This window comes from Lathyrus oleraceus, chromosome 7, assembly GCF_024323335.1.
Source record: "Lathyrus oleraceus cultivar Zhongwan6 chromosome 7, CAAS_Psat_ZW6_1.0, whole genome shotgun sequence".
Classification (NCBI taxonomy): Eukaryota; Viridiplantae; Streptophyta; class Magnoliopsida; order Fabales; family Fabaceae; genus Lathyrus; species Lathyrus oleraceus.
In genome coordinates, this window is record NC_066585.1 from 78,862,573 (window position 1) to 78,878,952 (window position 16,380).

The following is a 16,380-nucleotide window of genomic DNA, read 5'->3' on the forward strand; positions in this document are numbered from 1 at the left end:
AAAAACAAGAAAGGGGGGTTTGAATTGTTTGGAAAATAAGCGCTTTTTCAAAATGAAAATCACACAAGGATTTTATACTGGTTCGCTTATAACACAAAGCTACTCCAGTCCACCCGGCCAAGGTGATTTCGCCTTCAACAAGGACTTAATCCACTAATCTTGAAAGATTGATTACAAACAACGTCTAAGAGAAAGATCTCTTAGTCCTCTCAAGTATACAGACTACACAGAGTCACTTGAGGAAATAAACAAACAATAGATAAAAGATTTATGTAATCTAGGGTGCTTCTAAGAAAGCAAATATTACAATAGTAAGAACAAAAGTGATTCACGTTATAAGCAAAAGCTTCGTGAAGGTTTAGAGAGCAAGAGTGTTTCCTTGAGCGTTGATGTTTCAGTATATTTTCCTTGTATGTGTTGTGTACTGAATGTTGATTTGCAGTCCTTTATATAGATCAGTGAGGTAGTAGTTGAAACTGATGAGTAATAAAATGAATTTACGCCATAACATAAATAGCTTCTGCCAGGATAACTTTCTCTCCTTGAAATGACTACTTACCACATATAGTACCTTCTTTATTGAAATTGGAGATTAACGTCTCTTTCTGTATTAGGAAATCCATTTGCAAAACTTTACTTGACTTTAACGTTACTCTTTCATAATTAGCAATTCCATAATCAGAGTCTTCATGTTTCTGGAGATCTTGGAATCTGCTATCTAGCTTCTGGTGTTGATCTTTTGAGTTCTGATGATTTCTTCAGATAACGCCAAGAGCTTCTGAAGTTTGACATACTGTGTTCAGAATCTGAATTTCTAGAGCGTACTTCTTGTTTAGATGCTTCTGATACTTTGCTGTTTTGCTCAGAGTTAGACTTTCTTGAACGTGTTTCAACTTCAGATGCTTCTGATCATTTGATAATTTGTATCTGATCTGGTTCTGTATCTGATGACGTCATCAGATTTCTTCCTTCTTTCTTTAGAACCCTGCACACTTAGAAACTTTTCGTTAGGGTGCCATTTTTGGTTTCATCCTTTGTTATCATCAAAATCAAGGAATCTGTTGTAGAACAATTTTTGTTCTTACATAAATTGTTTGAATTGTTTTGAGTTAATGATTGAATTTTTTTAATTTTGTTAAATACTTCATTTAAAAAAATATTGAAAGTTTATATTAATTATTTTGAATTTATCTGTAAATTTTGAAATTAATTAAAAAATAAAAATATTATGCTTGAATAATATCTTAAAATATTAATTTTATTCTTTAATTAAGAATTAAGAATTTAGGGTGTTACAGATCAAGATAGAAAACCATCTATAAAACAAAACTATGTTTGTCTTGTTATCTTCGTTCACCTTTAACATGTGAAGAAGAATTTCAAATAGAATCTTAACCGTTGAGTTAAGGTCAATTAGATCACATTACACCTAACTAAACAATCTCCACTACTTCGGAAATCCACTTCAGCATCATTAAAGTGATTACATTCAAATCCAATTACATGTCATTCAAATCCAATTACATGTCAATTGGATATGAACCTTTCCGTGTTCTATAACTTATGTTTTTCCTATCATTTAAAAAATCATATTTGGATCAATATTCAATACTCATAGCTGCGTACTTATCTCCATATGTTTTCCAATAGACAATTATTATATACCAATATATATATATATATATATATATATATATATATATATATATATATACACATATATTCTTCTATCCATTTTGTTTTGTTATTCATTTTCATTTTCAGAGATCGAGCAATGGCATCTGCAATAGTTCGTAGAAACATCACCCACAACTTGAAAAAGCTCCCGTTTTTATCTTCTTCGCTTTTCAATAATAAGCACTTATTCAACGTTGAACCTTCCGGTTCCGTTTCCTTTCATTCAGAAACCGTTGCTGGTGGTGGTGGACTGCCATCTTACATGCGTGGAGCTGTTTATTGGGAACCTAACAAACCTCTCACCATTGAAGAATTTCACATTCCTCGCCCCAAAGCCGGTGAACTTCTCATCAAAACCAAAGGTAATTTGATTATGATTCTATTCAATTTTCTATATAGAAATTAAGGATAATATGATTCTGATTTTGATTTCATATCTTATACTGTTATTTATGATCATCGCTGTAATTGGATCTGATTGTGTGAAGCTATGATTTTTGAATGCAGCATGTGGAGTGTGCCACTCTGATCTTCATGTCATGAAAGCTGAAATTCCGTTTGCAACTCCTTGTGTTGTAGGGCATGAGATTACTGGTGAAGTTATTGAACATGGACAGAACACCGATTCCAAAACCATAGAAAGGTTAACCTATTTTCCTAGAACATTTGTGTGTGATAATGCTATGATGTGTTTGCTTTTTGATGAAAATAGGATTGTTATAGATGACAAGTAGGATTTTTTGTGTTCATTTCAGGCTTCCGGTTGGATCTCGAGTTGTTGGGGCCTTCATCATGCCTTGTGGTAATTGCTCTTATTGTTCAAAGGTAACATTGTATTATTTATTACTCATGACACTCTATATGTCAACTGAATTATGGTTTTGCGGTTGATGTTGTCTCCGAGTGTATGCAGGGCCATGATGATCTGTGTGAAGCTTTCTTTGCTTATAACCGGGCTAAAGGAACCCTCTACGATGGTGAAACTAGACTATTTCTTCGAAGCAGTGGTTAGTGTTAGCTTACCTATAGTTTCACAAACCATCTTTCAGCTGATACAAATTTCAAAAAAAATTCTAGTGCGTCTATCCCTTAGAGTATGAACATTCATTATTGGAATACTAAAAATAATCGGCAAAATTTATAGGAAAACCGGTATTCATGTATAGTATGGGAGGGCTTGCGGAATACTGTGTTGTGCCAGCAAATGCATTGGCTGTGTTACCAAGCTCAATGCCGTATACTGAGTCTGCAATTCTAGGATGTGCTGTTTTTACTGCTTATGGTGCCATGGCTCATGCGGCTGAAGTGCGTCCGGGTGATTCTGTTGCTGTTATTGGAACTGGGGGTGTTGGTTCTAGGTAATTAAATATATTGCTAAGCGGATGCCACATTGTTAAATTTTCAATTATCGATGACTACTTCCTCTCTTTTTTTCTTCCTATTTTTGCTGTTTTGATGATGCTTACTTTAATGGTCACTGGTCTGAAAAGAAAACTCTGATATTATGCAAAACTTTACATATGGTAGCCACCATGCAATTTAGAGTTTGGAGAAATATAGAATATGTTAGACTTCCTTTTGGGAATCAGTAAATATCCTATTTTGATCATGTCATTTATCGGAGCAATAAGCTCTAGTCAAACACACTTGTTTTCCCCTTTAACTTTATCATCGATTCCAGTTGTTTGCAGATCGCTAGAGCATTTGGTGCCTCGGATATAATTGCTGTTGATGTTCAGGATAATAAGCTAGAGAAAGCAAAAACACTCGGTGCTACTCACACTATAAATTCGGCAAAGGAAGATCCCATTGAAAAGATACTCGTACATCCACTCACTATCATGCATTATTTCTTTCACTTGAAAAACCGTTTATTTAATTGTTTGCACTAATTTGACACAGGAAATTACTGGTGGAAAAGGCGTTGACGTTGCGGTTGAAGCCTTGGGATTACCACTGACATTTGCTCAGTGCACACAAAGTGTGAAGGATGGAGGAAAAGCAGTGATGATTGGACTGGCAAAAGCTGGTTCTTTAGGAGAGATCGATATAAATAGACTTGTTCGCAGAAAGGTGAGTTCTGTTTGTGTGCGCGCGCATGCGTTTTCAATTCTTATTATAATTCTTGCTGAGTATCTTAATTTTGTATTTGAACAGATAAAAGTAATTGGGTCATATGGAGGCAGGGCTAGACAAGATCTTCCAAAGTTAATTAGATTAGCAGAAACAGGAATCTTCGACCTTGGCCATGCTGTTTCAAGAAAATACACTTTTGAGGAGTCTGGCAAAGCATTCCAGGATCTAAACGAAGGAAAAATCGTCGGCCGAGCTGTAATCGAGATCGTATAGCTCTACGTTCCAGGCAATGCTTTTGTGCAAGACAACCAAGTTTCTGTCTCACGCATTGGAGTGGCAAAGGGGTTGGTGTCCTGAGAACACATATAGGTGTCTTCTATTCTCATGTGTTATCTGTCCTGATAAAATAACTGTATTTGTAAGGACATTTTCAAATAAACACACTTTTTGCTTCATTTTGCAGAAAAAAATAGCACCAATAACTAAACCTCACCTATGTCATTTCTGAGAAAATTTCCAGAAAAAAATAAATGAACCTCAGATTACACATTAAATTACATTAAGAAAAAATGAATTCCAAAGAATAAGATGAATCAATAATTTTTAATTATAAACTTAATAGCAAATTACTTTGAAAGTGTTGAGTATTTAATGTTATGTTCGCAAAATCCGGCATAAAAATGTAATAGACTTTAGTTATAGAAAATTTTAAAATTAAATGACTAAAATTATGAAATTAAAAATGTGAGCATCAAAATTTAATGAGATAAACTAGAATTAAAATTTTAAACTTGATCCTAGGTCATGACATATGAAGGAGATTCAACTCACAGTTGGTGAGTCTTCATCTCAAAACTCCAAGAACATCTTCAAAATCTGTGCAACAAATTACACTCAACTTGAATGAAAACAATTTTTGATCTTGGAAAAATTGAAGGAATCGTTCGCACGCACAGGTTTCAGTGTCTCCTAATCAATATGTGATTTCTCTTGTGATACCTCACATATGATGATCGCAACATTGGTATAGAGAATTAGACATATTTTATGCGGGAGCAATGTGGCTCCTCACTACGGTATTTGTAATAGTGTTTCCTTGTTCGGTGTTCATTCGCATCAAGTATACGATGAAATTCACAAATTCATGTGTTGTAGTTGATTAATATGGGGTGTAATAAGTTATAATAAGACAAAATCATGTTTGCAGTTGAGAAATAGGAAAAATATCGTGGACGAACTGGTTAACGTAACCACGTAATCCGTTACCACCGAAGAAGAATTATTTTTTGTAACAACTGTATCGGTTACAGGTTTAGTGTAATCAATTATAGGTCTGAGTTTTCTGTTTTTTCAACTATTTGTTTATGTGATATGTATCTCAATTACTATGTAATGTTTGTATAAATGCTTTGGATGAATCTCTTTATAAATAAGAAGAAAAATATTCTCACCTTCAATTATCTTTCTCTCTCAATTTTCTCTTTCCCTCTCTACACTCTATTTTCTCCATTAGTCACCAATATTGTGGTTCCAACTTCTAACATTTGGTATTAGAGTTTGGTTCTGATCCACAAACACCTAGTGCGCAACATGAATTTTGTCTCCAATGAAAGAATCCATGCAAACATACTCATCTTTGATGCGAAGAATTACAACAAATGACCCAAATAAATAAAAGTATTATTTGGCTATTAAGATGTTCTTGAAGTGATCAAGAACATGGTGAATCCCCTTGTGCAAGGTGCAACGGATGCACAACGAGCAACACATAAGGAAGAGAAAAGGAAAGATTTCAAGGCGTGTTATTTTTTATCCATCGATGTGTGGATGCTAACAGCTTTGAAAAAGTTGGTGATTGCGAATTGTCAAAGTAAGCGTGTGAAATCTTAGAGAAGGCATACATAGGGGCTAACAAGGTGAATGTGGTGAGATTACAAACTCTCAAACGTCAACTTGAATTGATTCAAATGGATAAAAGGAGACAATCAATGATTTCACACCAAGAATCATTCGATTAGTGAATCAAGTGAAGGCATGTGGAGAAACAATCATAGGGCAGTATGTTGTCGCGAAAATCGTGTGTTCATTAACGCCAAGATTTGACAATGTGGTTGTAGCGATTGAGGAATCGAAGGATTTTGCGACGATGAGTCAAGAGAAGTTGCAAAGCCCTTTTGAGGTTTGTGAGTAAATGACGGAGGAGAGAAATAATGATAAGGAAAAAGCGGATATCGCTTTGCAAGCTTGCTTCAACGAGGAAGGACAAGAGATCAGAAGGAAAATGGCTCATGAAGAGTAAAGGAAATTTTCAGAATTTTGGTGGAAGAGAGAATCTCAAAGTTCCAAGAATTCGACTTGTCAAAGGGGTGAGAGCAGCTGCAACAAAAATGGTGGTTAAAGAAACTTTCGAAGTGAAAAGAAGAGGTTTGACAAAAGCAGAGAGCATTATTTTAAGTGTCAAAGGTTCTGTCATTTTGTAAGAGAATGCAATACAAACAAGAAGGAGCCTCAAGGAGATGAATCCAAGGTTGCAAAACAAGAGTTTGATGAGGATAATACACTTTTGGTTGTCGCAACGCGAAAAACAACAGGCAGAAAAAGACACACAAATAAAGCCGCCACCGTGCGTTATTTATCCCAAAGGAGGGAAAGGAAACGCTCGAAGTAAACCTGGAAAGGAAATGGTCTTACGACCGGAGATTGCAAGGATCGGGAGTCGGTTACGCAAGGGGAATGTATTAGCACCCCTCACGTCCGTCGTACTCGACGGGACCCACGCTCAAGAGAATAGAAAAAGGTTGCTAAATAACTGCTCAAAGAACGCACACACACTGGAATAAAACACAGGTGGAAGAAAACGGAGGAAGCGGACTCGGCAGGATGTCGCATCCTGGGCCTACGTAGTTTGTCATAAACAAACATCAGAGTCGACGTAGTTCGGGGAAATGGGAAACGGGCTCGATAGGATATCGCATCCTATGCCTACGTATCTCATCTGGAATGAGAATCAGAGCTACCGTAGTTCGGCTAACGCACGCCGAAACAAAACAGAACACAAAGACGCTGAGACGTCAAAAGAAACACACAACAGGAAATGGACTGCCAATGGCTGGTCTTACGTCCGACTCCAAACAACAAACACAAACAGGAAACCGAATGCCAATGGCTGGACTTACATCAGACTCCAAACAAAGAAACACAAACAGGAAACCGAATGCCAATGGCTGGACTTACATCAGACTCCAAACAAAGAAACACAAATAGGAAACCGAATGCCAATGGCTGGACTTACATCAGACTCCAAACAAAGAAACACAAACAGGAAACCGAATGCCAATTGCTGGACTTACATCAGACTCCAAACACACAACAAATAGGAAATGGAATGCCAATCGCTGGTCTTACATCCAACTCCTAACACACACAAAAAGGTTATCAAACAGACAAACTAATAGGGAGTCTGAAACTCGAGCCTAATAGCCGTCAAGCAAATACACACAAAAAAGAAAAGGTTGCCCGGAGAGATCTCGCACGATCTCCTGCCTACGTACCTCATCTGGTATAAGGATCAGGGTGACGTAGTTCCCCTTAACAGGGGAGAAACTTTCTCCTAACCAGAGACCAGGAAATAACACACTAAAAGGGAGACTGACTCGAGCCTAATAGTTGTCATGCAATCCACAATAGTCCTAGGTTGAGGTATCTGAATCAAAATCTAACTCGCACAGGCAGCAAGTCAATCACACAACAAGTAAGCAACACAGGTGAACAGGTATCACACGCTATATGCAAACAAGTGGCTCATACAAGGCTGGGCTTTAGTCAAGGGGTCATATCAACCTCGACAAACAAGCCAACTGGAAAAGGTGTCTGAGGCTCTTAACCACTGACATTGACCGTCAGGGTGAGCAGATGAAAAGGGAGATGAGGGTTAGACCTCACAGCTCTTAACCCGGGCCTGGGTGAGCTTCAATCAATGAAAACGTGGGGGTCCAGAATGTGGGACCCTATTCCACATGACTGACTCTACATACAAGATTTTGGGTGTTTATTCAAAATGCATAAGCACGTAGTGCGAGCAAGATGAAAGACTCAACTGAATAGTAGGGGATTGATTGCAAATCCCTTCTATCTCCCAATGCCTCTTCACTTAGGAGGTCTTTACATGTAACCATGCCTCATTGAGGTCTTTAGCACAAAATTAAACAATCAAGAACATGGCCTCTTAAGGAGGGCTTCAGACAGGTGCCTGCCAAAGATAGCAGGTCTTCCAGACTACATGGAGTTCAAGAGATTACCTAAGTGGTATGCCAACCACAAGCAAAGCAAAGCAACTCAAAAAATGAGTTAAAGCAGCTAAAGTACCTGTAAGAAAAGCTAAACCATCAGTATTCTATTCAGACAAACAACCAACAGTTAACAGATAACAACAGACAGACAATCCCAATATGTACAACATGTAAGCCATAAGAGGCAAACACTCAAGTGATTCACCAAAGGACCTACAAAATAACCAAAGGTTAGCAAACATAGCAAATAGCCAAGCTCAAATGATGAGGCAACATCAATCATGGAGATGAATGCTTGAATCTGAAATTCAAAGCTCAAATGTGAGTACAAACCCCTAGGGCAAAGCCTAGGGTCAAAGGTGAATCAAAAAGTCAAAACAGAACTTGATATTCAACAAGAAGCATCTATAATCAAGCAAGAACATGTCCTAAAAAGGACCAAGTCAAAATCATCAAGAAAAGTCATTAATTGCACAAGATAAGGCAAAAGGTACACAAAGTGATCACAATTGGACATGAAGAATCAAAATTCCAAATTAAAACAGAAATGAATCAAACAATTCTGGAAATTTTTATGTGCACCCAACATGTCAAATATAATCATCATGCCAAAAATCAGAATCCACAGAACTCAATTGACCTAGAAATGAAAATGCACAAGTAGGACATCAAATTGTGTGACACACATTGTCACACCATACAATCATGTGCATAAAACAGAAATGAAAAATGAGAAAAATACACAACCAAGCCTCAAAAATCAATCAACATATTGGGAATCATCACACCAAATTTCAAATCAATTAGAGAATTATTGAGCATTTCACATTAGAAAGAATGAAACATGTCACATTTTGCATCATGATCAAATAACAATTCACCAGTAAAAATCCGTAAATGATAAAATCATGCAAATCACATGATAAAGTACTAGACATGTCAAGGATCATGTAGAAAAAAATTGGGAATTAATTGGATTCATTTTCAATTTGATATGAATTTTCAAAGTTGGCATGAAATAATGAAATAAAAATTGAAAACATGAAAGTAATATGGAAATGAATTGGAAATGGAAATGCTATCAGCAGGATTCGAACCCTGTAGGCGTCAAAACGCACCGTTTATTTTAATGAAAGAAAATGGATTTTAAAAATGCTTGGCATGGGAATCGAAGGGAGGGAGTGTTTCATCAAAACGCTGTAGTTTTGCTTGGCCAGGGAAATTAAATGGATTTTGTGAAGCGCTCCCGCCTGGAATCGAACCAGGGACGCAAAACCTATGGGCGCTTCTACAGTACCTTGCCATGCGCTGAACCAGAGGAAGCCCTAGCATGCATGCACGACGGCGGTTATGGTGGTTTCCACCGTCTTCTTCATGAAGACGGTGGTGCTACAGTACCAGTCAAATTTTTTTTCCAGATTTTTGCAAATTTTATATGGTTTGAAAGCTTAGCTCGCGAGGAGTACAAATCGAGTATTAATTTGGACAAATTCTCAATGACTCGAGAGAATCGAAGGAAAACACATATGCATGTCAAACTTTAAACTCACATATCTCATGCAATATTCATCCGTTTTTTATGAAATTTAGATCAGAATGATCAGCAAGAAAAGATGTATCTAATCATGTCCATAAAATTGAGAATTAAGAGACTCGAAATTGGACCAACCTGGAATGGCAGTGATCAAAACAGTGAGTTCAAGGCCTCCAAAGTGTGTGAATCCACTCCTTAACTCTTGCTATGAAGCTTTGTGAATGAATTGAGGCTTGGAGATGCTTGGGTCTAGCTCAATTTGCACTTGCCATTGATGTGTTCATATGCTTGACATGCTTCAAACCTTGCTCAAATTCCACAAAAAATGGATGAATCATGCTCCAAATGTCATGAGGATGATGGATCTATCAAGAAAATGTGTGGTTGTGTGGAGAAAATTTGAATTTGAGATGAGAGAAATTTTGGAGGGAAAATGAGATCTAGATCTAGAATTTGAGATTATGAACAATTCTGTTAGGGTTTGCCTTATATATGCTCTACTAATCACATCCAAATCACAATTAGTCATGAGTTAATTAGGATTAGGCAAAAATAAGGTGTATGACAAACTTTGGAAAATTGGTGGTGCCATGCAAATGTACACGTGAACAGTAGCAAATGGATGACCAAACTCACTTAAAATCACTTCATGCACATGTTGTCAATGGTATTTTGTTCCCATGATGCACCAAATTCAAATTTGCAAATTTTCCTCCAAAATGGCCATGAATGGGCAAATGATTATATGATGAAATTTCATGCAATGCCATGAATGATTTGGAAAATATATGTCATGAGGAGCAAAGTGCAAAAAGAGGCACTCAATTTGGAGTTTTGGTTCAAAAGTTATGGCATTTTGAAGTTCCATGCACACTTGGCAATGATTTGATCACATCTCCTCAACCATTCATCAGATGCTCATGATCTTAGACTTTTTGGAAATGGGGGAGAAAGATCTTCAACTTTCCTGTTGGACAAAAATTCATTTGAAGTTTCTTTGATGATGTAAAATCAAGTTGAATTTGAACCAAAATCTTTCCATTTTTGGAAACTTTCAATTACAGGTCACTTTCCTTTTTGGGAAACTTTTGATCTGACCTCAAATTCTTCAAGATAAGTGTTTGTAATGACAAATGAACCTCTTTGGGACATGAATGAAATGTCTCAAACCATTTCTCCTCCTCCTAGCCCTCAGTTGACTTTCTGTTGACTTTTATGGGCCCCAGATGACTTGGCAATGCACAGATGACTTTGAGCCTCTAACACTTGGCCAACTTGCTTCAAAATGAACCTTGGCTCATATAAGCTCAATAAAATGACCATGTGATCCCCCTCTCCATAGAATACCTCATCTCCTTGAAAAACACTAATTGGAAGAATGGCACTGATTAGGGTTGACCAAAGGTCAAAACCCTAATCCCAAGGAACCTGAGCATGAATTCTGAAACCTCTGATAAGGACATGACCATGATGATAATGATGTATCCTTGCAACCAAGATAATGCTCAACCTCCTTGAAGAACCAAGAAAACCCTAATTGAAGCACAAACCCTCAGATGGCTAGTGATCAATCCATGAGACCCTCAGTCTTGAACCGCTTCACTTCTCCTTCTCTGAAAAGACTTTGGAGGATAACTTCATTATTTCACATGATATGCAATATGAAAATGCCTAATGTCCTAAAGAATGAAATGTAATATGCTAAACTAGTCCCAAGAAGAGGAGGCAAATTTTGAGGTGTTACAACTGCCCCTATTCAATCCACTGTGAACCTGTCGATATGAACAACCTCGACTTTCAGATGATCAGGGTGAAGAGTGATTGAATACCAAGAACAGACGAACAATTTGCGCTCCGCTGGGGATTATTATTATATTTTTTTGCTTTTCTTGAACCCCACAACCTTTGGAAATTTTTTCTTTTTCTTGAACCCCAGTACTTCTTTGATTGATTTTTTTTTCTTTTTCTTGGACCCCGAACAATTATTTTCGCGCGTATGATCCCTGATCACCGCATTTGAACCCCGACAACTTCATAACACTCCTGTTTGCCAAACAATGAACCCCGATCTCCATTTGAACCCCAGTCGCCTGACGATAACCCATAATCGCCATTGTGAACCCCATTCTCCAGAAAACACCACGTGTCTCCCTTTCTCCATTTGAACCCCGCTCTCCAGAAAATGCCCAGCACTTCCTTCTATCCATTTGAATCCTGTTCTCCATTTTCTTGTGATAATTCCGCTGGCAACGCCGGAAATAACACCAAACACCACTCTGATGGCGACATATCAGAGGGTACACCTTCACGAAAGGAAGGTAACATGTGCATTTCTTCCTCAGAAGATACCCATAACGACTTCTGTTGGCCTCGCCAAAGTCTAAGGTGACACATGATCAGAAGACAATCCTGAGGACCTCATCCCGGATACAGTCTTCAACTCTAATCTCCATTTGAACCCCGTTCTCCAGAAAATGCCGCAACACTTCCTTTTTTCCATTTGAATCTCGATTTTCGCGCTGATCGCGTAACGTTCTCTGATTTTCATTTCCATCTCCGCCCGACGGAAAATTTTCCTCCAATATCGCGCTATTGGGGAACATTGTTGATCTGACGTCATGATGCTAAACTCCTAAGAGTAACATCTTCACCATCCGGCGAAACCAATTCTCAAGCGGTAACCACGACTTGAGTAACATCTTCCAACTTCCATCTCGCACGACAGAAATCTTCTCCAGTATCGCACTACTGGAGAACATCGTTAACCCAAAATCACGATGCTAAACTCCTCAGAGTAACATCTTCACCATCCGGTGAAACCAACTCTCAAGCGGTAACCACGGCTCGAGACTAACTGATGCTCGTAATGCTGATGCTGATCTTCCAACTAGCGAAACCACTTCTTAAACGGTAACCACGGCTTGAGTAGCACCTTCACCAACCGGCAAAACCAAATCTCAAACGGTAACCACGACTTGAGACTAGCTTATGCTTGCAATGATGATGCATGATTTTTTTTTAGCGTAATGCTCCATAACCATGGAAATGCTACGCAATTAACTATGCAATATGCTATGCTTCTCTAAATGATGAATGCATAAAAAATATCCCCCTCAAGGGACTCTTCTGGGGAGCTCGAGGCACTCTGCTGAGGAACTTGATAACACTCCAACCTCCACCCTGCTGGGGAATAGCACTGCTACTGGGGAAAAGACAACCTCACCAGGGATGACCTCCACTGAACCCGATCCACTTGGGGACTTCGCTGGGGAAACAGCTACCAACGCACTCTGCGGGGAAAACAACAATCTCCGACTTGCTGGGGAACTAACAAGCTCCAACATGCTAGGGGAAACAACAACCTTCAGACCTGGCTGCCGAGGAAACACCGATCTCGAACCCGCTGGGGAGATAACAATCCCGACTCCGCTTGGGGAAATAAGGAAAGCCTGGCACAGAACACCCGTCGACTCGTCGATCCCTGGTATTCAACAACTAAATCCAGTGTCAGCTTTCCAGTTTTGAGAGCTCCCAGACTCGTCTGGACTTTTCTGATTCATCACCTTGTATTCTCGACTTCTCCGTACTCTACGGAGATCGAACTCCCTGGATTCATACAAACTTTCCAGTCCTTAGACTTTGAAGAGTCTTCTTGATTAGTCCTCCAGGATCGTCGCACGTCTCTCGCCGTCTTTTCACCATTCTTCAATCCCTTGTCCCTGACTGGACTCCACGGGGATCTATTGTCAAAAAGCTTCACATCACAACCTGCAAGTGAGTGAAAATATCTAACAGCACCTGCAAAAGAGATCGTTAGATAAAAACGTGCCCCAGGCGTGCCAAAGTTTCAACACCTGAGTCACTCAACCTTCCGAATAAGATTTCAGGTTTTCAATCTTATGAACACGCATTGGAAGGGATCTCCATGTTTCAATATGCAAAGATTCTTATCAAAATAAACGAATGTTTTTGCAATCAAAGCGGTAATGAAAACAAAAACAAAATTATTTGACTGAATATGCATTTTATTGATTGAAAAAAGGTGGCTCAAAACCGAGCAATACACAGGAAGCAATCCCTGAAAAGAGGTAATTACGCATAAAAGGAAAATCTATCCTAATGGCAATGTGAACCTGCGATCTCATCGAGTTCCAACTCGGTTACACCCCATATGTCCTCAGACTCTCCGCACTTTCTGCCTTCTGAACAAGACGCTTCCGACCGATCCCTACCGGGGATTACCCACGTGTCTTAACCAAAACACAAACGATCATGCTAGACGCAGTTGTTCGTTTCAATCCCTCTTTTGCCTGGACCACCCTTGCGGGTTTTCAGTCCACCGGGATACCCTTTTTTGCCCAAGCCGCCCTTGTGGGGTTTTCGACTTGCCGGGTGTATAGTTTTTTTTCCTTTTTATCCCTAATTTTTGCCCGAACCTTTTTTCATTTTTTTCGGTTCGCCGGCATGCCCATTCTTGCCTGGACTATTTTATTCTTTTTCGTCCATCGGGTCTCTTATACGAAGTATTTTTTAACTGCGTCCGCATTCACAGGAGATGGAAAATCCTCGCCATCCATGGTCGTCAACAACAAGGCTCCGCCAGAGAAAACCTTCTTGACCACGAATGGACCTTCATAATTGGGTGTCCACTTGCCCCTACAATCGTTTTGAGGAGGAATGATCCTTTTCAACACCATATCTCCTACGTGATATACCCGAGGTCGCACCTTTCGGTCAAAAGCACGCTTCATCCGTTGCTGGTACAACTGCCCATGACAAATGGCCGCCAACCTCTTTTCCTCAATCAGGCTCAACTCTTCGTAACGAGTCCTTACCCATTCAGCCTCTTGCAATTTCACGTCCATCAGGACTCTCAGAGACGGGATTTGAACCTCAACTGGCAACACGACTTCCATTCCATACACAAGCGAGAAAGGCGTTGCCCCAGTAGATGTACGCACCGAGATTCGATACCCATGCAATGCAAACGGCAACATCTCATGCCAATCTTTATAGGTCACGACCATTTTCTGCACAATCTTCTTAATATTCTTATTAGCTGCCTCGACCGCCCCATTCATCTTCGGACGATAAGGAGAAGAATTGTGATGCTCTATCTTGAACTATCGACACAACTCTGCCATCATTTTATTGTTCAAATTAGAACCATTATCAGTAATGATTCTTTCAGGAACCCCATATCTGCAAATGATGTCTCTCTTGAGGAATCTGGCCACGACCTGCTTCGTCACAATCGCATAAGAGGCTGCTTCCACCCACTTGGTGAAGTAATCGATAGCCACTAATATGAACCGGTGCCCATTCGAAGCCGTAGGCTCAATCTTCCCGATCATATCAATGCCCCACATAGCAAACGGCCACGGAGACGACATTAAACTCAACGGATTAGGAGGCACGTGCACCTTGTCAGCATAAATCTGGCATTTATGACACTTCCGCACGAAATTAAAACATTGGGCCTCCATTGTCATCCAATAATAACCAACCCTCAACAATTTCTTCACCATTGCATTCCCACTGGCATGGGTACCGAATGACCCCTCGTGTACTTCTTTCATCAATTGGCTTGCTTCTTTGTCATCAACACATCTGAGCAAAACCCAATCGAAATTCCGCTTGTACAAAACCCCATCTTTGTTCAGATAGAACACCATGGCCAACCTCCGCAGAGTCTTTCGGTCCTTCTTGGATGCTCCCTCAGGATATTCTTGGGTTTCCAGATAGCGCTTGATATCGTAATACCATGGCTTCTCATCATCAGGCGCTGTGTCAACAGCAAACACATAACCCAGTCTATCCAGACGTCCCACCTCAACACTGGGGAACTGATTCCACCACTGCACCTTAATCAAGGCAGCCGGAGTAGCCAAAGCATCCGCTAACGGATTCTCTTCTCTAGGCACATGATGTAATTCCACCTTGGTGAAAAACGTCAACAATCTCCTCGTATAATCCCGGTATGGAATCAAATGAGATTGATGCGTATACCATTTTCCGTTAACCTGATTCACAACCAAAGCTGAATCCCCATATATAACAAGGCTCTTGATCCGCAAGTCAATCGCCTCTTCAATCCCCAGGATACAAGCTTCGTATTCAGCCACGTTGTTGGTGCACTCAAATGTTAGTCGGGCAGCAAAAGGAATGTGGGATCCTTTCGGCGTAACCAAAACAACACCAACTCCACTACCATTCACGTTAACGACCCCATCAAACATCAGAATCCATTCGGATTCAGGGTCGGGCCCCTCCTCCGGGATAGGTTCCTCACAATCTTTCGATTTGAGAAACATGATGTCCTCATTAGGGAACTCAAACTTCATCGGTTGATAATCCTCAATGGGTTGCTGGGCGAGGTAATCAGACAATACACTCCCCTTGATTGCCTTCTGAGAGGTATACTGGATATCATATTCAGTCAAAATCATTTGCCACCTCGCAACCCGTCCGGTCAATGCTGGCTTCTCAAAAATATACTTGATCGGATCCATCTTGGAAATCAATAAAGTGGTATGAACCAGCATATACTGTCTCAGTCGGCGAGCAGCCCATACCGAAGCGCAATAAGTTTTCTCGAGCAGTGAATATCTTGTTTCACAGTCGGTAAACTTTTTGCTAAGGTAGTAAATCGCATGCTCTTTTCGACCAGACTCGTCATGCTGCCCCAGTACACACCCCATAGACCCCTCAAGGACCGTCAAGTACAGAATTAACGGTCGTCCCTCCACAGGAGGCATCAGAATCGGAGGCTCCTGCAAATATTCTTTTATCTTTTCAAATGCC

At 39.7% G+C, this 16,380-nt stretch overlaps 1 protein-coding gene across 1 annotated transcript; it reads left to right on the forward strand.

Moving 5' to 3' along the window:
• Positions 1–1,731: 1,731 nt before the first annotated feature.
• On the forward strand, positions 1,732–4,208 carry LOC127105513 (uncharacterized). Its single transcript, XM_051042702.1, has 8 exons — positions 1,732–2,039; positions 2,185–2,320; positions 2,433–2,502; positions 2,591–2,684; positions 2,822–3,035; positions 3,359–3,500; positions 3,580–3,750; positions 3,835–4,208. The coding sequence occupies exons 1-8, from the start codon at positions 1,775–1,777 to the stop codon at positions 4,024–4,026; spliced, it is 1,284 nt and encodes a 427-aa protein (XP_050898659.1). The 5' UTR covers positions 1,732–1,774; the 3' UTR covers positions 4,027–4,208.
• Positions 4,209–16,380: the final 12,172 nt, after the last annotated feature.